General features: G+C 44.9%; 1 protein-coding gene across 5 annotated transcripts in view; it reads left to right on the top strand.

Moving 5' to 3' along the window:
* Nucleotides 1-24,830, top strand: part of MASP1 (MBL associated serine protease 1) — a 109,190-nt gene that overhangs the window by 27,245 nt on the left and 57,115 nt on the right. For all 5 annotated transcript variants that reach the window (XR_014547893.1, XR_014547894.1, XM_083612822.1 and 2 more), the window contains exons 3-6: nucleotides 13,157-13,334; nucleotides 15,433-15,564; nucleotides 17,410-17,606; nucleotides 17,823-17,970. Coding sequence is in view for 3 of the 5 variants with exons in the window: in XM_083612822.1 (XP_083468948.1) it covers nucleotides 13,157-13,334; nucleotides 15,433-15,564; nucleotides 17,410-17,606; nucleotides 17,823-17,970 (655 nt within the window). In the remaining 2 variants the exon portion in view is untranslated. The remainder of the gene's footprint in view (nucleotides 1-13,156; nucleotides 13,335-15,432; nucleotides 15,565-17,409; nucleotides 17,607-17,822; nucleotides 17,971-24,830) is intronic.

Raw genomic sequence — 24,830 nt, forward strand, 5'->3', positions numbered from 1 at the left:
AGAGTCATCCGCGACTGGACCTAATGGTCAGGGGCCCCTTTACCTTTACCTAAATCTGGCACTGTTCTACATAACCCTTCCATCTATATTGTGAAATCAAAGCCAGAGACTTTAATTAAGTACTTACTAGGCCATGGAGATTTTGAATTATGGTGCTGGAGGAGACTCTTGAGAGTCCCATGGACTGCAAGAAGATCAAACGTATCCATTCTTAAGGAAATCAGCCCTGAGTGCTCACTGGAAGGACAGATCGTGAAGCTGAGGCTCCAATACTTTGGCCACCTCATGAGAAGAGAAGACTCCCTGGAAAAGACCCTGATGTTGGGAAAGATGGAGGGCACAAGGAGAAGGGGACGACAGAGGATGAGATGGTTGGATGGTGTTCTCGAAGCTACCAGCATGAGTTTGCCCAAACTGCGGGAGACAGTGGAAGACAGGAGTGCCTGGCGTGCTCTGGTCCATGGGGTCACGAAGAGTCGGACACGACTAAACGACTAAACAACAACAACAACAACAGGCCATGGAGAAATGAATGTTGTTTCAAATTAAACCTTAGACCTTATCAGTTTGCGGATGGGGGGCATGCACTTTTGTCCATTTGTCCCTCATGAGCAAGTAAATACAGTGGTACCTCGGGCTAAGTACTTACGGTAATTTGTTCCGGAGGTCTCTTCTTCACCTGAAACTGTTCTTAACCTGAAGCACCACTTTAGCTAATGGGGGCTTCCTGCTGCTGCCGCGCTGCCAGAGCACAATTTCTGTTCTCATCCTGAAGCAAAGTTCTTAACCCGAGGTACTATTTAGCAGAGTCTGTAACCTGAAGCGTACGTAACCTGAAGCGTATGTAACTTGAGGTACCACTGTATGACTGAAAAACCCCGATGGAAATACCCACTGCGGTTTTTAAAACCCTTGCCGCTCTGTTGGCTATAGGAGCTTCAGTTGATGGACACGAACTCTGTCCAACCATGAGCTCAGCTGCCGAAAGATCATGGAACATCTATGAAAATTCTAACTCAGAAGTTTTTTTTAAAAAAGTGGTCTGCATGGGATCTGTACGCTAAGGGTAAAAAGAAGGTAGCGATCCACATTCTCAAAGTGCTTTCCAGATGCTTAGCTGTGTCCATGAATATTTCCTGCGTACAATAAGCGTGGTACGTGAATTACATATGAGAGTCATGTTTGAATAAAGCACCCTGTTTGTGTGTGAGAGAGAGAGACAAAATTCAAGAGATTATGCAACATGACCAAATGAAGTGAAACTTGACAGAGGATAATATATTACCCAAACGAACAAACCCACCAGCAAATGAATGTGGGTTGCTACTTGCACATAATTTTTTCCTTTCTCTTTTGGGAAAAAAGAATGTTTCTAATTATTAGTGATGAAGAGAAGCTTCTGTTTAATCTGCCTGTTGCCTTCCTGCCATTGCTCCCCATTTTGTCACTACCCAAAAGACACATTGTTTTAGATGGGCAAGAGCATTAAAGGGATTTGGGGCAGAGTCCAAGGGGGCTTAACCCTGCAAGTGGGCCATTCTGAGGCACGAGCAGCAAAAAATCCCCCGGTAAGCTCCCATCTGGGAGCATCCTATTGTAGCTTCTCACAAACTTGCTACCCCAGAGATCTGAGGTTCAGTGTCCTCTGAAACAATTCTTAAAAGAGCAGTGAGGGCAGGAGAGGGAGAGAAATTAAAACTATCCCACATGATGGTGCCACAGCCTGCCAGTAAGGATTTAGAGAAGCCTTGTGCATCTGGGGGCCAAACTTCTTAGTTTCAGGAAAAAGCATGTAAGAGGCAACAGCATGGAAGTTTATAAAAATTATGCATGGCATGCGGAAAGTATCCCGTGGAAAGATTTTTTTCTTCTTCTCTTGATACTAGAATTGCTGCATATCCAACGAAGCTGAATGTTGGGCCTTCTTGGTAGTGGCAAGGCCCCGTGGAAGGCCCTCCTGTCAGATGTCAAGGAAATAAACAACTATCTGATGTTTAGAAGACATCTGAAGGCAGTCCTGTGTAGGGAAGTTTTTAATGTTTGAAGTTTTATTGTGCTTTTAATATTCTGTTGGGAACAGCCCAGAGTGGTCCGGGGACACCCAGCCAGGTGGGCAGGGTATAAATATATTATTATTATTATTATTATATTATTATTATTATTATTATTATTATTATTAGACATTTTAGGACAGGGGATAGTAAGTACTTCAAGCAGCGGCTAGTTAAACTATGGAACTCCCTCCCACAGCAGGCAGTGATGTCCACAACTTAGATGGCTTTAAAAGAGGACCAAACAAATTCATGGAGGAGAGGGCTATTGGTGGTGACTAGATATTATAGCTACGCTCTGCCTTCCTAGTCAGAGGCAGTCATGTTTCTGAATCTGCCCAGACCATTGTTCTGCCTGGACTCTGAGATCCAGCTCCCAGGGCCTTCTGGCGGTTCCCTCCCTGTGAGAAGTGAAGTTACAGGGAACCAGGCAGAGGGCCTTCTCGGTGGTGGCGCCTGCCCTGTGGAACGCCCTCCCACCAGATGTCAAAGAGAAGAACAACTACCAGACTTTTAGAAGACATCTGAAGGCAGCCCTGTTCAGGGAAGCTTTTAATGTTTAACAGACCAATGTATTTAAATACTTTGTTGGAAGCCGCCCAGCCAGATGGGTGGGGTATAAATAAATTATTATTATTATTATTATTATTATTATTATTATTATTATTATTCTCAGTTGCTGGAAACTGCAGGAGGGGAGAGCTGCTCTTGTGTTCGAATTCTGCTTACTGCTTTCCCACAGGCATCTGGCTGGCCACTGTGAGAACAGGATGTTGGAGTCAATGGGCCATTGGCCTGATCCTGCAAGCCCCACCCTACATTGTTATGTTCACTGGCTGCTTTGGGCCACGAGTCTTGTCAGCCCCAACCAGCTTGTGGTCTGCGACTAGTGGAAGTTGTAGATCACCCAACACCTGGTGGTCACACCCAGTTGTGTAAGGTTACCTTGGAGTCTTTAGATTCTCAGCTTGGAGATCCAGTGTGGTGTAGTGGTTAGCGTGTTGGACCTGGAGCTGAGAGACCAGGGTTCAAATCCTACACTGGCCATGAAGCTCACTGGGTGACCTTGGGGACTAGTCGCTGCCTCTCACCCCAACCTTCCTCACAGGGTTGTTGTTGTTGTTGTTGTTTAGTCGTTTAGTCGTGTCCGACTCTTCGTGACCCCCTGGACCAGAGCACGCCAGGCACTCCTGTCTTCCACTGCCTCCCGCAGTTTGGTCAAACTCATGCTGGTAGCTTCGAGAACACTGTCCCACCATCTCGTCCTCTGTCGTCCCCTTCTCCTTGTGCCCTCTATCTTCCCAACACCAGGGTCTTTTCCAGGGAGTCTTCTCTTCTCATGAGGTGGCCAAAGTATTGGAGCCTCAGCTTCAGGATCTGTCCTTCCAGTGAGCACTCAGGGCTGATTTCCTTCAGAATGGAGAGGTTGGATCTTCTTGCAGTCCATGGGACTCTCAAGAGTCTCCTCCAGCACCATAATTCAAAAGCATCAATTCTTCAGCGATCAGCCTTCTTTATGATCCAGCTCTCACTTCCATACATCATTACTGGGAAAACCATGGCTTTTACTATATGGACCTTTGTTGGCAAGGTGATGTCTCTGCTTTTTAAGATGCTGTCTAGGTTTGCCATCACCTTTCTCCCAAGAAGCAGGCGTCTTTTAATTTCGTGGCTGCTGTCACCATCTGCAGTGATCATGGAGCCCAAGAAAGTAAAATCTCTCACTGCCTCCATTTCTTCCCCTTCTATTTGCCAGGAGGTGATGGGACCAGTGGCCACGATCTTCGTTTTTTTGATGTTGAGCTTCAGGCCATATTTTGCGCTCTCCTCTTTCACCCTTATTAAAAGGTTGTTGTAGGGATTAATTAAACGAAAAGGGAGAGAACCACCTTCAGCTCCCTGGAGAAAAAGGTTAGACAGAAATGCAGTGAAATAATAAACAATAAATGCAATGAAATACTAAACAAACTTGATATCCCTTTTCTCTGAAGGATGAGAGCTCAGAGACCCACCCATCTAATCTCCCTGGTTTGCCGCGAGAGTTTGAGGTGCTCGCATCTCTGAAATGAAAAGGGCCTCCCTTGCCTCTCTTACGCCCCCCCAAAAAGAGAAAGGACATATTCATATTCAAATCATTCCATTAGGAATGCAGACAGGGTCCCTGTCTGGGGAAGGTTATCCCATCCAGACCAGACCTTAGAGGGGACGGAGTCTCTAAGCACTGGGAAGGCATTTGACTAATATAGGGACACTGGTGGGGGGGCAGACGATGGCACCAAGCCAGAAAGAGAAAGAATTTGCACCCAGGATGCCAGGAGAGAGAGTGGCCCCTCTGCATTTGTCTCAGGAAATCCCCATTGCTTTCTTTTAAAGGGCTTCAGGGGAAAGCGATGAGGCGAGGGGAGACGGACCCAGCCAACAAGGGGAGCTTTGTCCTCACTCTGCTGTGGCTGCAGCCAGCTACTTAACTTTTTATTTACAATACGCTTTGTGACTGTACAGAACCCAGGAGCGGCAAACTCCCTGCCCAAAGGGATGGCTGCATCACTTTGAGGTTGGGGTCGTTTAAAAATGCTGCCATGTGCTGTAAGCTGCCCAGAGTGGATGGGGAAACCTAGCCAGATTGGTGGGGTATAAACAATAAAAATATTTATCTTTACAGTGGTACCTCGGGTTACATACGCTTCAGGTTACATACGATTCAGGTTGCAGACTCCACTAACCCAGAAATAGTGCTTCAGGTTAAGAACTTTGCTTCAGGATGAGAACAGAAATTGTGCTCCAGCGGCACGGCAGCAGCAGGAGGCCCCATTAGCTAAAGTGGTGCTTCAGGTTAAGAACAGTTTCAGGTTAAGAACGGACCTCCGGAACGAATTAAGTACTTAACCCGAGGTACCACTGTATTATTATTATTAATTAAAAATCTTAACTTTATATTTCAGTTTCTAAAAAGGCATTAACCAAATACCCCATAAACCCCCAAGAAACAGTCCGTGCATGTACAGAGCGCAAACGACACAGTCAAAATTAAGTAGATTTGGAAATAGTTTAGAGCTGATTACGTTAGTTAGGCGTCTTGTACTCTGTTATGATTCTATGTCTATTTTGTACACATTATTTGGGATGGGGAACGGCATTGCAGAATTCAGAAAGGCCTGGATTTCGTAGGATTTGCTGTGTTTCGGTTTGTTATTTCAGAACGTGTGAATTAGGCAGGTTCAGCTAGTTCTGTCCCACCCCTATCATCAGAAACCAGAAAAAGTTTCAAATTCAAGAGCTGGCAGCCCTACAGGTGGGGCTGTTTCTTGCTCCACCAGGAATCACATTTCTGTCGGCTCCTTCCAGCACCTTCTCCTTTATCCTTTCTTGCCTTGAAACCGGCATGTGTATTTCTCATGCCCCAATCTAGCCAATCATTGCCCATTTAGGTCAGGACATGATGAACCTTCGTCTAATCCAGGAAAGCAATTTGTGCAAACATGCCAGGAAACAGTTTGCAGAAGCAAGGAAGAGACCGTTGCCCTGTGCCTCTAGCTGGCTAAAGGTTAAGAACTGTTGCAACATTGGACTTCTGGGTTTCTGCAAGATCTTTGGCTTCTGGTCTGCCTGGGACAGAAGCTTCACCTGAGCTGCTCTTTAGTTCTGCCTGTGCTGGCAATCCCCGGAAAACAGGAGTGAGACTTAAGGTGAGATTGGTAGGGAGAACGTAAGAAAAGTTTGCTTCATCGGGCCAATAGCTCATCCAATCCTGCTACCAGATGCCTCTGAGAAGCCCATCAGCAGGACCAGAGTGCAACAGTGCGCCAGTGTGGTGTAGTGGTTCAGAGCGGTGGACTCGTAATCTGGTGAACCGGGTTCGCTTCCCCGCTCCTCCACATGCAGCTGCTGGGTGACCTTGGGCCAGTCACACTTCTCTGAAGTCTCTCAGCCCCACTCACCTCACAGAGTGTTTGTTGTGGGGGAGGAAGGGAAAGGAGATTGTGAGCCGCTTTGAGACTCTTTCGGGTAGTGATAAAGCGCGATATCAAATCCAAACTCTTCTTCTTCTCTTTCCCCACTACCAGTGTTGTAAACCACAATCTGCCCTTTTCCTTTATGGGGTATCCAAGAGCCCATATAGAGTCCTTACATAGGTTCCCTATTGGTAGGAGAAAATAACAGAGGCCAACCAGAGAATACGCAGGAAAGGAGGAGGAACCCAGAACCAAGGTGTGCCCGTCCTTATATAGACATTTTAAATTCCCTGCCCTGGAGCTCAAGACCACCCCTCCATACATCATACATTCATCACAGAAAAGGCGGTCTACAGCAGAAATCTGAGTGGGTTACCTGTTAATGCTCACTTGATTGGATACCCTGGGGAGCCTGGCTAGTCTTTTGTAATGATAAATACTTAGTTCCTGAGCCAGGTCACAGGCTCACCCTATTCAAACACAGACATACCCTTAAGACAGGATTTGTGAAGGAAAAGACAATTGGAAGGCTTTTCCATTTCCCTTTGACCTTGCAGAGAAAACATTTGGTCAGTTTAGAAATCAAAAAATGGTTTCAGGTCGGTCTTCCTGTGCTGATCTATGTACGTGCTTGGTTGGTACATTTATGAACATTTATTATATATCTAAGACTTTAAAATTCTTATATTATTCTTATAGTGGTTAGAGCATGGGTAGGCAAACCAAGACCCGGGGGCTGGATCCAGCCCAATCCACTTCTAAATCCAGCCTGTGGACGGTCTGGGAATCAATGTGTTTTTACATGAGTAGAATGTGTCCTTTTATTTAAAATGCATCTCTGGGTTATTTGTAGGGCATAGGAATTCATTCATTATTATTTTTTCAAAATATAGTCCGGCCCCCCACAAGGTCTGAGGGATAGTGGACTGGCCCCCTGCTGAAAACGTTTGCTGACCCCTGGGTTCAAATCCCTGCTTGGAGATGGAGCTCACTGAGTAACCTTGGGCCAGTCACTGCCAATCAGTCTAACCTACCTGACAAGAACAATAAACAGCACCTTGAGCTCCTTGGAGAAACAGGTGGGATATAAATCTTTAGTTGGAATCTCCTTTCTTTTAACCTGAATCCATTAGGTAGGGACCTGCCCTCTGGAGCAAGAGAAAACAGGCTTGCTCCATCTTCTGTGTGACAGCCCTTTAGCTATCCAAAGATGGCTATCACATCTCTTTTCAGTCTCCTCTTATCCAGGCTCAACATCCCCAGTTTCCTCAACCGTTTCTCATCAGGCTTGGTTTCCAGACCCTTGATCATCTTGGTCGCCCTTCCAGTTTGTCCATATCCTTCTTAAATTGTGATGTCCAGAACTGGACACAGTATTCCAGGCATGGTCTGACCAAAGGTGAATAAAGGTAAAGGTAAAGGGACCCCTGACCACTAGGTCCAGTCGTGACCGACTCTGGGGTTGCGGCGCTCATCTCGCTTTACTGGCCGAGGGAGCCGGCGTACAGCTTCCGGGTCATGTGGCCAGTGTGACTAAGCAGCTTCAGGCGAACCAGAGCAGCACATGGAAACGCCGTTTACCTTCCCGCCGGAGCGGTACCTATTTATCTACTTGCACTTTGACGTGCTTTCGAACTGCTAGGTTGGCAGGAGTTGGGACCGAGCAACGGGAGCTCACCCTGTCGCGGGGATTCGAACCGCTGACCTTCTGATTGGCAAGTCCTAGGCTCTGTCGTTTAACCCACAGTGTGGTACTATAAAATAGAGTGGTACTATAATTTCCCTTGATCTGGACACTATACTTCTGTTGATGCCGCCTAGAATTGCATCAGCTTGTTTTGCTGCTGCATCACACTGTTGACTCATGTTAAGCTTATGGTCCACTAAGACCCCTAGATCCTTTTCACATGTACGCCAGATGTCTCCCATCTTATATTTGTGCAGCTGGTTCTTCCTGCCTAAGTGCAGAACCTTACATTTGTCCCTATTGAAATTCATTTTGTTAGCTTGGGTCCAGTTCTCCAACTGGTTAAGGTCATCTAAAATCCCGATTTGGTCTTCTGCGGCATTAGCTATGCCTCCCAATTTGGTTTCATCTGCAAATTTGACAAGCTTCCCCTCTATTCCTTTATCTAAGTAGTTAAAAAAGATGTTGAACAACAGGCCCCGGACAGAACCCCATGAGCTCTGTAAATAAGTACTTTCTCCAATACCAGATATAAGACTCCTCCAGTACCCATCAAAAGCCTTTTCCTCCATGAGGTTCTCTAATCATCTGATATCACACATCGCTTTTGTGAGTCAGAGGTAAAATTAAATAACAAGGGGTACTGCTGAGCATAGTCGTGTTTTGTTTTTGCAAAGAGTGTGGGAATTCTCTGCCGTATGGTTTGTTTCTTTTTCTTTTTCTATGTCTTTTTGGCATGACATTTCATGTGACGGATGACAGAACGAGACGGAGACAGCAGCAGAAGGGGACTTTGTGAAAATGAAAGCATTTGTGGGTTGAGATGTGAAAGTTTGGAGCAAGCGGGAAAGCGAGTGAATACCAGAGCCCTTTCGGTATAAAATGAAAAACATACTTTGCTGTGAGAGTGCATCTTCTCACACATTTTTAAAATCGTGGTGCTGGGGGAGAGATGCAGAAGGGCTTTGTGCACGTGGGAGAGAAATGGCCATCTCTGGGTCACACTTTACGTGGCTGGGATTGTAAAGCTGTAATTGCAGACATGACAGTATGAAGTGAGAAGGGGAAATCCATATTGGGGACCCAGTGTGTGGTGCAATGGTTAGAGCAGGGCTGGACAGCCTCAGACTGGGGCTAGGAAAGAGTGTGTCTCTGACGCTCTGCCTGGCCCTCAGAACAGATGGAATAAAAGATTTGTGGAGCTGGAAGGTAACCCAAAGGTCATCCATTCCAGCCCCCTGCAATGCAGGAATCTCAGTTAAATAACCCCTAGCAGATGGCTATCCAACCTCCGCTTAAAATCCTCCAAGGATTTTAAAATCCTCCACCACCTTCATAGGTAGTCCATTCCATTGCTGAACAGCTTTTACTGTCAGAAAGTCGTTCCTGATGTTTCGTCAGAATCTCTTTCCTTGTCATTTGAATCCCTTGGTTCAGGTCCTGCCCTCCGGAACAGCACAAAACAAGCTTGCTCCATCTTCCATATGATATTTGAAGACAGCTCACCAACTCCCTCATCCCATCCCCATCAGGCTTGGTTTTCCAGACCCTTTTTCTGTTGACCCGCTAGCAAATTTGCAGCCAGATCAAATTTTGCAAGCAAGGTGTTGCGTGCTGGCAGTAGTTTGACCACACACACAAACTCGCTGGCACCTTTTGCACCAGCTGCGGCCTGCAGACTAGGGGTCAGCAAACTTTTTCAGCAGGGGGCCGGTTCACTGTCCCTCAGACCTTGGGGGGGCGGGACTATATTTTTTGGGGGGGGGTTGGGAATGAACGAATTCCTATGCCCCACAAATAACCCAGAGATGCATTTTAAATAAAAGCACACATTCTACTCATGTAAAAACACGCTGATTCCTGGACCGTCCGCGGGCCGGATTTAGAAGGTGATTGGATCCCAGGGGCAGCCCCAACTAGAGTTGGCTGGCACCTGTTCTCCTCACCCATAAGCAATCTCAGCTCATCTACCTGTGACCCTTTCAAGTGCAGATGGCAGGGTAGGGGGTTGAGCTGGGAAATATGAGCTGCGTCTCCCCCCCAGTAATAAAGAGGCCTCAAACATACACCTACCCGCCCCCCCCCCCGAATTGTCTCCTTCGACTATTTTGCAAGCCCTCGGCTCCTTGCCGTGCAGCTATTTTTAAAGATAATATTCCAACGGAGTGGAAAAAAATTTTTGCCTACATCCTGAGCGCGTTTGTCTTCATCTGTTCCTAAGCTGTGATAATTAAGACAACCTGATGGAAAGTTCCCAGTGGCTGAATGACTTCATGGTCTTTTGGTGCCACAATACACTTGGATTTCGCTCTCCCAGTCTTGTGGCAAAAAGGTTTACATACTTTCTGGAAGGGCAGGGTGTGGCAGAGAGCCTAGGAAGGCTGTGGGCTTGGCGCGTCTCGGAATACGGGTCTGCTTTTTGGAAAAGCTACGCTTCAGATCACCCACATGTTATTGGCCTTGGTGCTGTTTAACTTACCCAGAGAGGATACTTTCCTTCCAGGAAACTGCAGGGTCTGACTGTGATTGATTAGCTGGACTTGGGGCGCGTTTTGCCTTGTGGGTTCGGGGTGGCTGGCAGTGCTTTGAAAATGATCGCTGTGCATGAAAGCAGGATTTGAAAGCCATCCCGAAAATGCAAAAGAGGTTCCGTCCCTCTTCTGTCATGACTTACAGACCAGCCTGGTTTCCAAACAATGTTCAGACTCCAGGAAGCGGGTTGGGTAGGAGATCAGAGGAGAAAAAACGTCGACACCAGCCCTACATTGGTTTGATAATGGATATGTTCCATTTGGCCTGCCTAATTTTGGGGAAAGTTTCAGGCTCCACTGCACACACAAACGCCATCTGGGGCAATCGTGAGCCTCTGTTTCACTGCTGATGGATGTGGGTGCAAAATGCAGAAATGCAATTTTATTTTTTTAAAAAAATCCATTCAGGAAGGTGGGTTTATACAGTCATACGCTGTGGGTTAAACCACAGAGCCTAGGACTTGCCGATCAGAAGGTCAGCGGTTCGAATCCCCGTGACGTGGTAAGCTCCCGTTGCTCAGTCCCAGCTTCTGCCAACCTGGCAGTTCGAAAGCACGTCAAAGTGCAAGTAGATAAATAGGTACCGCTCCAGCGGGAAGGTAAACGGCGTTTCCGTGCGCTGCTCTGGTTCGCCAGAAGCGGCTTAGTCATGCTGGCCACATGACCTGGAAGCTGTACACCGGCTCCCTTGGCCAGTAAAGCGAGATGAGCGCTGCAACCCCAGAGTCGGCCACGACTGGATCTAATGGTCAGGGGTCCCTTTACCTTTTACCTCATGTTACGTTTGCTTCATGTTACGTTTTTTCAGGTTGCGTCCTGCAGCAACCTGGAAGTACCGGAAAGGGTTACTTCTGGGTTTCGCCGCTTGCACATGCGCAGACACGCAAAAATGACGTCACGCGCATGCACCGAAGCGGCGAATCGCAACCCGCGCGTGCACAGACGCGCCGCTGTGGGTTGTATTCCTTTCATGTTGCGAACGGGCCTCCGGAACAGAACCCGTTCGCAACCAGAGGCACCGCTGTAACTGTGTTTCAACATTGCTGTGTCGTGCATGACACCTGAACACACAGACAAAAGAATGTCAGACCAATGTTGGATCAGACCGATGAGCCAACCAGATGCCCTGATGGGAAACCAGCAAACAGGCTCCGAGCACAAGAGTCCTCTTTCCTCCTGCTGCCAGTTCCAGAATCTGGTGTTCAGAAGCATTGGAGTCAGAGCACAGCCATTGTGGCTATTAGCCATTGATAGCCCTTTCCTCCTCTGAAATATACTCAGAGTCGCAAAGTGATTTCATGCTCTTTATTCAGCTCATAGTGGTGAGGAGGAATGAATGAAAGTCCCCTCAAAGTATCTGCTTTATATACATTATTTACACAATGGGCTGCACATGATTGGCTAATTCCGGAATTCTACTGTAAGCCAATCAGGTTGTGGATTCACTTCTATCTGGAGCATGATTGGGTGGTTCCTGCCAACCAATCATACTGCTGCATTGTTCTAGGACCAATCAGACTGCTGCATTCTGAATCCTATTGTTCTAGGACCAATCAGACTGCTGCCTTTTGGATCCTATTGTTCTAGGACCAATCAGACTGCTGCAGTTTGGATCCAATTCAACTCAGTACATAACACCCCTCCCCTCTAAGTTCCAGTCCTGCCCGGGAGGTCGCATTCATAGTCCTCAAGGTACATAACATCCTCCATGAATTTGCCCAATCCTGTTTAAAAGCACCCAAGCTGGTGGCCGCTGCTGCTTCTTGTCGGAGCAGGTTCCACAATTTATGAGCTGTGCAAAAATGCACTTTCTTTTATCACACACAGCCCGTGCTTGTATTTGTTTTACTGTATTGTATAGTGTATGGCTCAGGACCACAATACCTCAAGGATTGCCGCTTTCCATATGAACCTACCTGGTCCCTGAGATCATCATCTGATGCCCTCCTTCGTCTGCCTCCTCCTCAAGAAGTCCGGAGGGTGGCAACACGAGAACAGGGCCTTTTCTGCAGTGGCTCCCCGTCTGTGGAATGTTCTCCCCAGGGAAGTTCGCCCGGCACCTTCATTATACGCCTTTAGGTACCAGGCAAAAACATTCCTTTTTAACCAGGCATTTGGTTGACCTGATGGACATCCTATACCCTTTTAAAAGGTGGCTCTTTTGGGGGGGTTGTTATTGAGTTGCTGTTTTTATTCTGATTTTATATGTTGTGATCTTTTCTGTGAATCCTCTTGGTATAGGGTGGTATATAAACTCAAGAAATATCAGTAATAAATAACAATAGTATTTTTTCTATCGATTTGTTTTTAATTGATGATCAAGTTTATTTTGTGTTTTGTGGATTTGTAAGACACTCTGAAGCATCTTTTTTCTGGAAAACAACAAATAAATATTATTATTATTATTATTCCCCCTTCTTCCTCCACAAACTACTTGGTTTTGACTGTGAATCTTCCTGGGGGCATCAGCTGCAGTAGCATCACCCTTACTGTATTTCCTCTTCTTCTTGTGGAAAACCCAGGTCTGGAAAGGCATGTTGCTGCAACAGACAGTGAAAGAACAATATATTACCCTTATTTCCTCTTCTTGTTCTGCAAAGCCAGTGTGGTATAGTGGTTAAGAGCAGTAGACTCGTAATCTGGTGAACTGGGTTCGCTTCCCCACTCCTCCGCATGCAGCTGCACATGGACCAGTCACACTTTTCTGAAGTCTCTCAGCCCCACTCACCTCACAGAGTGTTTGTTGTGGGGGAGGAAGAGAAAGGAGATTGTGAGCCACTTTGAGACTCCTTCGGGTAGTGATAAAGCGGGATATCAAATCCAAACTCTTCTTCAGATTTGGAGGTGCACGTAAGTGCTGGTGTTGCTACAACAATATATTTCCACCACCTTCAAGCTGATGGTTCTTTTTCTTTCCTGTTGGGCTTGGAACAGGTGGAGTCTGAAGACCAAGTCCTGGCAAATTTCTGCGGCAGGGAAGCCACGGACACAGAGCAGACCCCAGGGCAGCAGGCCATTGTCTCCCCGGGGTCTTTCATGAGCCTCACTTTCCGATCGGACTTCTCCAACGAGGAACGTTTCACAGGGTTTGACGCTCATTACACAGCCGTGGGTGAGTAACCGCTTGACCACAATGTGGTTTGCCCAGGCCGCTGGACTCCAAAGTACCTGCAGTTGACAACAGCTAAAATACATCAAAAGTGTGTTTATTTTTTAAATACAACACAACTAAAACCCACAACAAAGCAGTCTAAAACCCAGTGGACTATATGCTGGCAAAAAGGGCTGTGCTAAAGAAACTCTAATTGAAAGGTTTGTTTGTCCCCAGTAAAGAGTATTTGTTAAACTTGGATGGATTTTTTTTAAAAAAATGAAATTGCTGTACAAATGTATTTGTTTCAAAGACTTGCGCACTTGCTGAAGCCTCTGGACAGTCTCCGGGGGCAGTCACCAATACAGTATGTTGCAGTAGCCAAGCCTTGACGTTGCAGAAGCCACATCATAAAGGATAGTAGCCAGGTCAAAATGGAAGGGAAGCTGAGTGTTTGCTTTAGTAAATGTGTAGCAAACAAGACTCACATAAGGTAAAGGGTAAAGGGACCCCTGACCATTAGGTCCAGTTGTGACCGATTCTGGGGTTACGGCGCTCATCTTGCTTTATTGGCCGAGGAAGCCGGTGTATAGTTTCCAGGTCATGTGGCCAGCATTACTAAGCCGCTTCTGGCGAACCAGAGCAGCGCACGGAAACACCGTTTACCTTCCTGCCAGAGCAGTACCTATTTATCTACTTGCACTTTGACGTGCTTTCAAACTGCTAGGTTGGCAGGAGCAGGGACCGAACAACGGGAGCTCACCCCGTCACGGGGATTCGAACCGCCGACCTTCTGATTGGCAAGTCTGTGGTTTAACCCACAGCGCCACCCGCGTCCCTCACAAGACTCACATAGCATTCCAATAATTCAACAAAAGAGAAAAACAAATTAGCATGGTCAGGTATAAGATAAAGAGATTTAAGACAATGAGTGTGTTTTGGGGGGCGGTTATTGGCTTGTCTTTTTCGTTCTTGTGTTCATCATGTATTTTGTGTTTTTATGTTGGAATTTTTTTGTGTGTGAACCACCCTGAGGTCTATGGATGGAGGGTGGCATACAGATTTAATAAATAAAATGATAATATAAAGGAAAATGGGAAGATAAACTTCACAAAAGAGGATCATTCCAAGTATTATGGCATCATTCCAAGATAAGCAATAAGCAGCTGATCCAAAAAAATCATACAATAAAAAACGGCGCCATGTGAAATAATATTTGGATGGAATTCGCCATCTGTGCAACCATGTCGTTAAATTAGCTGCAATAAACCACCAGGCAGATGCAAAGTCCAGCGGGTCCATTTCCCCTCTGAGAGCCCAGAGTTGGTGGGCCAATTTCTCTGCTTGGCTACAAATAAGGCTTTTAAGAACCAGTTTGTTGTAGAGTACACAGAAGCATCCTTCTATAATAATAGCAATAATAAATTTTATTTATACCCCGCCCTCCCTGGGCTCAGGGCAGCTAACACCAGTAAAATTACAGTAAAAACATAATGGGGGCGGGGGAACCAATTTAAAATACAGGTTAAAATGCCATTTAAAATGCAGCCTCATTTTAAAAGTAGCCCATAGATCAAGGCCATAAGGGGAGGGAAACATAAGGGTCAGACCGAGTCCAAACCAAAGGCCAGGTGGAACAGCTCTGTCTTGCAGGCCCTGCGGAAAGATGTCAAGTCCCGCAGAGCCCTAGTCTCTTGTGACAGAGCGTTCCACCAAGTCGGGGCCAGTACTGAAAAGGCCCTGGCCCTAGTTGAGACCAATCTAACCACCTTGTGACTTGAGACCTCCAAAATGTTGTCATTTGTGGACCTTAAGGTCCTCTGTGGGACATACCAGGAGAGGCGGTCCCGTAGGTACGTGGGTCCTAGGCCGCATAGGGCTTTAAAGGTCAAAACCAGCACCTAGCCTTCTAGCCTTGAGAGGCGACTGAACAGGAAGCTGTTAGCAAATGAGGCATTCGTACCTTGGCCAACTGAAGTTACCTCCCACAAACTTTCGAAGTAAGCACAACCTGGGGTCCATATAGATCTTTTGCCTGGCGACGGTGCCGAGTTCGAAAACCGCAGAATCCTAAAGGGTTTGCTTTACGAGTCTGCCGCTCCCTCCTGTTCTATAACAGATATCGATGAGTGTCTGGAGAAGAGCGACGAAGAGCTGGCCTGTGACCACCACTGCCACAACTATATTGGCGGGTACTACTGCTCCTGCCGGTTTGGCTACATCCTCCACTCTGACAACAGGACTTGCAAAGGTATTGCCTGTATCACAGTGCTGGGAGGGAACTGGGCTGGTTGCTCTGAAACTCGAGAGCAGGAGTGGGGAATAGGTGCTTCAAAAAGGTAAAGGTACCCCTGACTGTTAAGTCTAGTCGTGGATGACTCTGGGGTTGTGGCACTCATCTCATTTTACTGGCCGAGGGAGCTGGCATTTGTCCGCAGACAGCTTCCGGGCCATGTGGCCAGCATGACTAAGCTGCTTCTGGCAAACCAGAGCAGCACACGGAAACACCATTTACCTTCCCGCTGGAGTGATACCTATTTATCTACTTGTACTTTTATGTGCTTTTGAACTGCTAGGTTGGCAGGAGCAGGGACCGAGCAATGGGAGCTCACCCCGTCATGGGGACTCGAACCACCGACCTTCCGATCAGCAAGTCCTAGGCTCTGTGATTTAGACCACAGTGCCACCCGTGTCCTTTATTAGGTGCTTTAGTTCCAAGCTTAGCACTTAGTGCATGGATTCAAAATAATAGATTATATTAATTCGGGTGACTGTCAGGTTTGTGTCAGGCTTCCTCTCCGCACCCCCCTTTGGCAGTAGAGAAGCAGAACAAAGCAAAAGGAGTCTCTTACCAGTTAGAAATTTTAATGATCACAGAGGGAGAACAAAGCATCCATTCCTAGGATGAAGATGCTCCCAATTAAGGATTTCACCCCCACCCCCCGTCACTTCCATGTCTTGCAACCTGAACTCGCAACCTCTTTGCTTTCTGTTCTGCTACCTGACCTGCTCGCCATGACCTTGGGCTGAGCAGATGGACGCTTTCCAGCGAAAGAGAGTCTGTTCACTCTCTCTCTCTCTCTCTCTCTCTCTCTCTCTCTCTCCCTCCCTCCCTCCCTCCCTCCCAGTTCTTCCCAACTTCTGCCTTCTGAACTATGTCCCTCTGCAAACCACTGTTCCAAATCTATACTGTCCCACTGCTCCTGGGAAGATTCAGGATCATCATCAGGAGCAGGGGGAGTTCCCACCATTCCTCCTCAGTGCAGCCCTCCTCAGCACGGTCCCTGAAAGTTGGGGTGGTTTGCCCAAAATGGCTTTACAGGCCAAATGCAGAGGCTTGGCAGGTGCAATTAGACCCATAGGCTTGCGGCTACCAATGCGGGTTCACCCACATACGAATCCTCTGCCCCTCACACCTCTGCCACTGAAGCTGCTGCCCCACCACAGATTTCTACCCCAACTCGTGTTGTTTCTCCACCAGTTTTGCTACCAGGACCTTGTGTCACGAGGTTGAACCAGGATCTCTCCTGCATGCACTTAGCCCCTGAGCTATTACTGCTCGTCCCCTAGAAACATGGGAAGAAGTGGCCTTCTGTGGAGTCAGACCATTGGCCACGGCAATACTGACCCCGGCAGACACAACGTAGCCAAGGTGTTGTGTGTGTTGGGATGCAGCCAAGGAATCGGGGGCAATTGGCAGGTCCCCAGCAGGCCCCAGCCCACCGGCCGGTGTGCCAGCCGATCTCCAGTCCTTGGATCAGCATGAAACTGGGACCTGAGTTTCAGAAGCCTTCAGAAGTGGGCACACACACTCAGCAGAGTAAATAACACTGCACAACAGAAGTGGCAGGGAGAGGCTGTGTTGAGCATATTTACAAGCAGTTTATTCAGCATACATCAGGACAAAAGGAGAAACATGTCTTCTCCCCCTTCATGGCCAAAGCAAGCAGCATAAGCAAAAGCTATACACAAACGGAAGTTCCCAGCAAACTGTGCTGGAGTGTAAACAGGCATGTGACCTACAACAGTCTCATGCCTGTCCCTTAAGGTGGAACGGAATATTCTAACCGTGTGTACACCCTTGTCTCCCTTGCAGTGGAGTGCAGCGACAACCTCTTCACTCAGAGGAATGGGGTGATCAACAGCCCAGACTTCCCCAATTCCTACCCCAAGAGCTCCGATTGCTTGTACCGCATTGAGCTGGAAGAGGGTTTCTTCATTACGCTGGAGTTCAATGACAACTTTGACATTGAAGACCACCCGGAGGTCACCTGCCCGTACGACTACATCAAGGTGAGCACAGCAGCAACCTGATCTGGCTCTAGTTCCACGGCGACTGGAAAATACCAGGAGGCCAGGGAGAAATCACACACACACAACACACACACACACACACACCCTTGTGTTTTAAGTACAGTACGGTTGCATTCGACTTGCCTGATTTAAACCAGACACAAATGATGGTCTTGCCTTTTCTCTGCTCCTCCTTTGATTGTTTTTTCCTGACAGATCAAAGCCGGGCGTCAGGAGTTTGGGCCTTTTTGTGGAGAGAAATCGCCAGGACGCATCGAAACGAAGAGCAACAGCATTCAGATATTGTTCCACAGTGACAACTCTGGAGAGAATGGAGGGTGGAAGCTGTCCTACACGGCAATAGGTAATCTCCCCCGAGGCGACGCTTCTTAGCCCCCACCTGTTCTATACACTTAGACCAGCAGCAGCATCCCACTCCCAGAGAATCATGGGTACTGTATTCTGTTCATTGTGCTGAGAGGCTCTTAGTCCCCGCACAGACCAGACTACCAGAGGAGAGAGGGCTCATGTACTCAGATCCTTATATATATAATTTTCAATGCAAAAATTACAAACACTGAATCCAAAATAAAACAGTAAAAGGTAAAGGGACCCCTGACCATTAGGTACAAACAAGCAAAACAAAAAAACACAAAAGAAAAAAGAACACCAAAAGCAAAAACACACATCTACAAATAAAACAATACCATCATTCTAATCTAGTCATTACATACATATACACATATTGACTTCCTTCCTTTGTTCTAAGACCTCAACATTTTTATTCTTTCTACTTCCGGTTAGCGCCAGCGCTTAATGGCGGATTTCTCCCGGAGCTCCGGGAGAGATCTGCTTCGTAGGTTCGGGTCCTGCCAGCTACGGCGGAGCGGGGACCCTCAAAAATCACAGGCGCGTAGCCTGTGAACTGGAGACTCGGCGGGCACCTTTGCGCCCCCCCGACGCTGTGAAATAGCCTTTTTAAAGGCTGCGGATCAGCGGAGGGTATATGGAGCGGTGCTGAGAGTCGCTTTCACCCAGCCTGCGAAGCGAAGCCGCGTCGCCATTAGCGGAGAGCGCTGATTTCTTCCGGTGAATTTGGACTAAAAAGAACAACTATCCGTGAGTAGGATTGACTTCTAAAATTGAATTGGACACTAAAATTTAAGAAATTGGGCACCGAGACGGACAAGCACCAAAAAGGAAGTCTGCTTTCCATTCTGTAGCAAGATCAAAGCGAAAGGCATTTAAGCTGTAACCGTCTGAAAGGAGAGTTGCGGGAACTAAGAAATTCAACACCAAGCAAAGAACTCCCTCCCCGAAGGCAGGAGGGGGGGGGAGAAGACTTTAAAGTATTTTCCTGCCAATTTAAAAGAAATTGAGTTATTTACCGCTGCTCTTTTACCTGGGGATTGGACTGCCGGAGAAAAAGCACCGGCTAAGGACTGTTGCTATAAGAAGGCAAAAAAGTATCTTTGACTGACTTTGGCTACTCTCAACTTGAAACATTTATTTTGTTGCACAGTAAAGTTACTTGCAGGACATTACTGATTTGGAACCTTCAGAAAGAGAAAAGAATAATTGAAAGGGACTAGAAGGACCTTTGTTTAATTTTCTGGAGAGTGTGGGACTAACTAGAAAGTAAAAAAAAAATTTTTTACGCCCTCTAGAGGATTTATAAATTGTTTCAGCAACAAGGGGAATTTAAAGCTTGAGAACTTTTGTCTGACAGTTTAAGAGCGTGGGAATGACCTTGACTAAAAGACTTTGTTATGGCAGATGGTAAGGAGAAAGAGGATTCACAAGAAACAACCTTGAGATCTGGCAGACAATACAAAGTGGATCCTTCCACGCAAAGAAGGGCTTCTGTAACAGGAGCCTCTGGAACTACAGTTGTCGCAAAGGCAAAAGTGAAAACAATGTCTTCAGAAGAATCATTTGCTAAGGTACTGGCGAGGATAAATGAATCTTTGGAGGAACTAAAAAAGCAAGGCGCAGAAACTAAAGTACAAGTTGCTGAAACAAATAAGAAAATTGAAGAAATCTCTGGGAAAATTGACTTAAACACAAAAAGTATAACTGACCTTGGGAACAAAGTGAACTCAAATGCAGAAGCAATTGGGAAACTACTGGAAGATTCATCTACAACACGAAAGATAGCTGAGGAAGCTAAAGAAATTGCAACTGCTGCTGAGGAAAAGTTTCCACCAGTGTACAAGAAGCTGGATGAGTATGAGCTGGCACTCTCTATGCAGGATATGCAACGTAAGGAAAGGAACCTAAGGATTAGACTTGTGCCGGAAAAAGAAGGAGACAACCTGGTGGACTATCTGACAAAAGAATTTTCTGACTTTTGGAAGCAGGAGCTGGACAAAGAAGAATTTAAGATAGAAAGCGCATTCAGATTGGGAGCAAGGCAGAGGAAGAACAGACCCAGAGACTGCTTAATAACTCTAAGATCAAAGGAGGAGCGAGACAAAATATTGAACCTGCATTTCCAAACAACCCTTCGAATCGAAGATTTTCATATTGAGATTTTTAAAGACATTCCCAAAAGTATTTTGGACGCAAGAGGATTCTACAAAGACTTGGTGACACTGCTGAAAAGGAACTACATACCATTCAGGTGGGAATTTCCCCAAGGCTTGTCTTTTAAATACAAGGGGAAGAAAAGAAGAATAAGGACAGTGAGTGATAAAGATAAGTTCTTGGGAGAACACGAAGAAGACCTACAGAAAGAGACGTTTCCAGGACAAGGGCATCCTTCATTAGATACGGATACGGAACCACCGACAAACGAGGAACAAAAACTGGGAGCTGTAGGAGGAAAAAGTAAATAACCCCATCATGGCTCTGCAACTTCTAACCTGGAATTGTAATGGTTTGAATATTCCCAGGAAAAGAAAAAATATATTTCATGCTTTAAAGAAAGACCAATTGGACTTGATTTGTTTACAAGAGACCCATGTGACAAGAGCACATAGGAAATTATTAATAAATAAAAGATTGGGACAAGAATTTATATCTTCAGACAGAGTAAAAAAGAGAGGAGTGGTGATTTATGCAAAGGAAAAGTTGCAACCGAAACAAATTTTTAAAGATGACCAAGGAAGATATTTGGCAATTGAAATCCAATTTCAAGGAGAAAAGTATCTGATAGTGGGAATCTATGCACCAAATGAAGGGAAAGCTGAATTTTTTAAGAAGTTGCATGAGACTTTGATAGATCATATGGATTACAATTTAATCATGATGGGAGATATGAATGGAGTAGTTTCAACAAATATGGACAAAGCACAAAGACAGGTTGTGACAAAAGATGGAAGACTACCAAAGACCTTTTTTGAAATGACTGACAATATGGACTTGATTGACATTTGGAGAACAAAACACCCATTAGAAAGAGAGGGAACCTTCTTTTCTGAAGCCAAAATGACATGGACAAGGATTGACCAAATTTGGGTGACTAGCAGTATGGCGCCGAACATAAGGAAAGTGGAAATCTGCCCAAAAACCTTCTCCGACCACAACGCAGTAAAGATGGTGATGAGGCAAACAACAACTGGCTCCTTCAGATGGAGAATGAATGACATCTTATTCAGAGACGAGGAGATTTGTAAGAAGGCCCAAAAAACTTTGAAAGACTATTTTGAAATTAACTTAAGGACTAAAGTAGAAAAAAGAATAGTATGGGATGCAAGTAAAGCCGTGATGAGAGGGTTCTTGATACAACAAAATACATTAAAGAAAAGAAAGCAAAATGAAAGGAAGGAAAAAATACTGGAAAAGATAAAAGAGGGGGAAAAGAAATTAAGATTGAAGCCAAAATCGCAAGAGATCCTAAGAGAAATTAAATTTCATCAAACACAATATATGGAACTGATGAATCAAGAAGTAGAGTGGAAAATTAAGCAAATGAGACAAAAGACCTTTGAATCTGCTGATAAATGTGGCAAGTTACTGGCTTGGCAAATAAAGAAGAGACATAAACTCAACACGGTAACAAATATAGAAGTGGAAGGAAAGAACATAAGCAACCCAGCGGAAATTAGGAATTGTTTTCAGAACTACTTTAGACAACTTTACACACAAGGGCCGCAGAAAGAAATGGATATACAACAGTTCCTCGAGAAAAATGGGCTGAAAAAGATTTCGTTAGAAAGTAAGACAATTTTGAACCAGGAGATATCAGCACAAGAAATAGAAGATGCCATTCAAGGTATGACGCTGGGCAAATCCCCCGGACCGGATGGACTGACTTCCAAATACTACAAAGTTTTGAAGGAAGGCTTGATACAACCTCTGAAGGAAGTCTGCAATGAGATTATGGAGGGGAAAAGGGCACCCGATACGTGGAGGGAGGCTTACATTACACTTATACCAAAGACAGAGACTGAAAAGACCCAACTTAAAAACTACCGACCCATCTCGTTATTGAATGTGGATTACAAAATCTTTGCTGACATTTTAGCAAAGAGACTGAAAAGAGTTTTGATGGAGGAGATTCATGGGGACCAAGCGGGTTTTCTCCCAAAAAGGCATTTGTCGAACAATGTAAGGAATATAATTGACATTTTGGAAAAGCTGGAAGTGAATATAAACACTAAGGCTGTTCTGATATTTGTGGATGCCGAGAAAGCCTTTGACAACGTTTCTTGGAGTTTTATGTTGAAGAACCTCCGGGGGATGGGGGTAGGCCAAGGGTTTGAGAATGGTATAGGTGCAATATACTCTGAACAGAAAGCAAAACTAATTGTAAATAATGTGGTTACAGAAGAGTTCAAGATTGAAAAAGGGACACGTCAGGGGTGCCCTATCTCCCCACTACTTTTTATATCGGTCCTGGAGGTTTTGCTTAATATGATCAGGAGGGACCAGTTGGTTAAAGGGATTCAGGTCGGAGCTAAACAATACAAATTGAGAGCATTCGCAGATGACTTAGTACTTACATTGCAAGAGCCAGAAGCTAGTACGAAAAGAGTTTTGGAAATAATCCAAGAGTTTGGTCAATTGGCAGGATTTAAATTGAATAAGTTAAAGACAAAGGTATTGGAGAAAAATTTAACACAGATTGAAAAAGAAAGGTTTCAGAATGAGACAGGGTTGACCGTGGTTAAAAAAGTGAAATATTTGGGTATAAATATGACAGCTAAGAATGTGAACCTATTTAAAGACAATTATGAAAAAACTTGGACAGAAGTGAAAAAAGATTTGGAGATTTGGTCAAACTTAAAGCTTTCCTTGTTAGGTCGAATTGCAGTTATAAAAATGAATGTATTGCCAAGAATGTTGTTTTTGTTCCAAGCATTACAAATAATGGAAAAAATGGACTGTTTCAAGAAGTGGCAAAAAGATATATCTAAATTTGTCTGGCAGGGCAAGAAGCCCAGAATTAAATTTAAGATATTAACGGATTCAAAGGAAAGAGGGGGGTTTGCCCTGCCAGACTTTAAACTTTACTATGAAGCGGCAGCTTTCTGCTGGCTGAAAGAATGGCTGCTTCTTGAAAACACAGACATTTTGGATTTGGAAGGTTTCAATAACATTTTTGGGTGGCATGCATATTTGTGGTATGACAAGGTTAAAGCACATAAAAGTTTCCAAAACCATATTGTCAGAAAAGCACTATTAAATGTTTGGACCAGATATAAAGATTTGCTGGAAAATAAAACTCCAAGGTGGCTGTCGCCAATGGAAGCTAAGGCAGTTAAAAAGTTGAACATGGAGTCGAAGTGGCCAAGATACTGGGAAATCTTGGAAAAGGAAGGGGACAAATTGAGATTGCAGAGTTTTGAGAAATTAAAAGGGAAGGTGAGAGATTGGTTGCACTATCATCAAATAAATGAAGCGTTTAAATTGGACAGTAAAATTGGCTTCCAGGTGGAAAAATCAAAATTGGAGACAGAATTGTTAGAACCCAATACTAAGAATTTGTCAAAAATGTACAACTTGCTGCTGAAATGGAATACACAAGATGAAACGGTTAAATCAGCTATGATTAAATGGGCTCAGGACATTGGTCATAATATTTTGTTTGCTGATTGGGAAAAGTTGTGGACCACCGGGATGAAATTTACGGCATGTAATGCTCTAAGAGAAAACATTATGAAAATGATATATAGGTGGTACATAACCCCAGTCAAGCTTGCAAAGATTTACCATTTGCCTGATAATAAATGTTGGAAATGTAAAGAAAAGGAAGGTACATTCTTTCACCTTTGGTGGACGTGCCCGAAGATTAAGGCATTCTGGGAAATGATCTATAATGAACTTAAAAAGGTATTTAAATATACTTTCCCTAAGAAACCAGAGGCCTTTCTCTTGGGTATTGTCGGACAGGGGGTGTTAAAGACGGACATAACTTTCTTTTTGTACGCTACAACAGCAGCTAGAATACTTATTGCGAAGTACTGGAAGACACAAGAACTACCCACACTGGAAGAATGGCAGATGAAGGTGATAGACTACATGGGCCTGGCAGAAATGACGAGCAGAATCCGAAACCAGGGAAGAGAAGCAGCGCAAGAAGAATGGAAAAAGTTCAAGGACTATTTAAAGAAATATTACAAAATTAACGAAAGTTAGAATGATGTTGGATTGGAAAGTAAATGGTTACTATTAGCAAGGGTTAAGACAAGGAGAATAAGGAAGATTAGATTAAATTTAAATTAAAATAAGGGAAGATTTGCTGAGCAATTGGTAAGAATTTGGAATACAGAAAAGGGAGGCATGAGGAAGTCGGGGAAGAAAGGTATAAGAAATTAAGATTCGAAATTGTACATGTTTGTTTTGTTTTGTTTTTGTTTTTGTCTGTTTATGTATTTGTTATATGTTTTGTTGTTGTTATAAAAACCTTTAATAAAAAATCATTTAAAAAAAAAAACATTTTTATTCTTTCTAAGCTGCTGTGTCTAATGTAGATTACCTCTATCTTTATACTTTTTACACCATTGGGTGCAGCCAAGAGCGTTTAAAGCAGTGGTTCTCAAACTTTTTCCTCTGAGCCACACTTGCAGAATAAAAATTTGCTCACGACACACTGAATTTTTTTATTGATAAGAAATACATTGGAAAATAACATTGGAACCAGGCAGAGGGCCTTCTCGGTGGTGGCGCCCGCCCTGTGGAACACCCTCCCGTCAGATGTCAAGGAAATAAACAACTATCTGACGTTTAGAAGACATCTGAAGGCAGCCCTGTTTAGGGATGTTTTAAATGTTTGAAGTT

Source organism: Podarcis filfolensis, assembly GCF_964270895.1.
Source record: "Podarcis filfolensis genome assembly, chromosome: 5".
Taxonomy (NCBI): Eukaryota; Metazoa; Chordata; class Lepidosauria; order Squamata; family Lacertidae; genus Podarcis; species Podarcis filfolensis.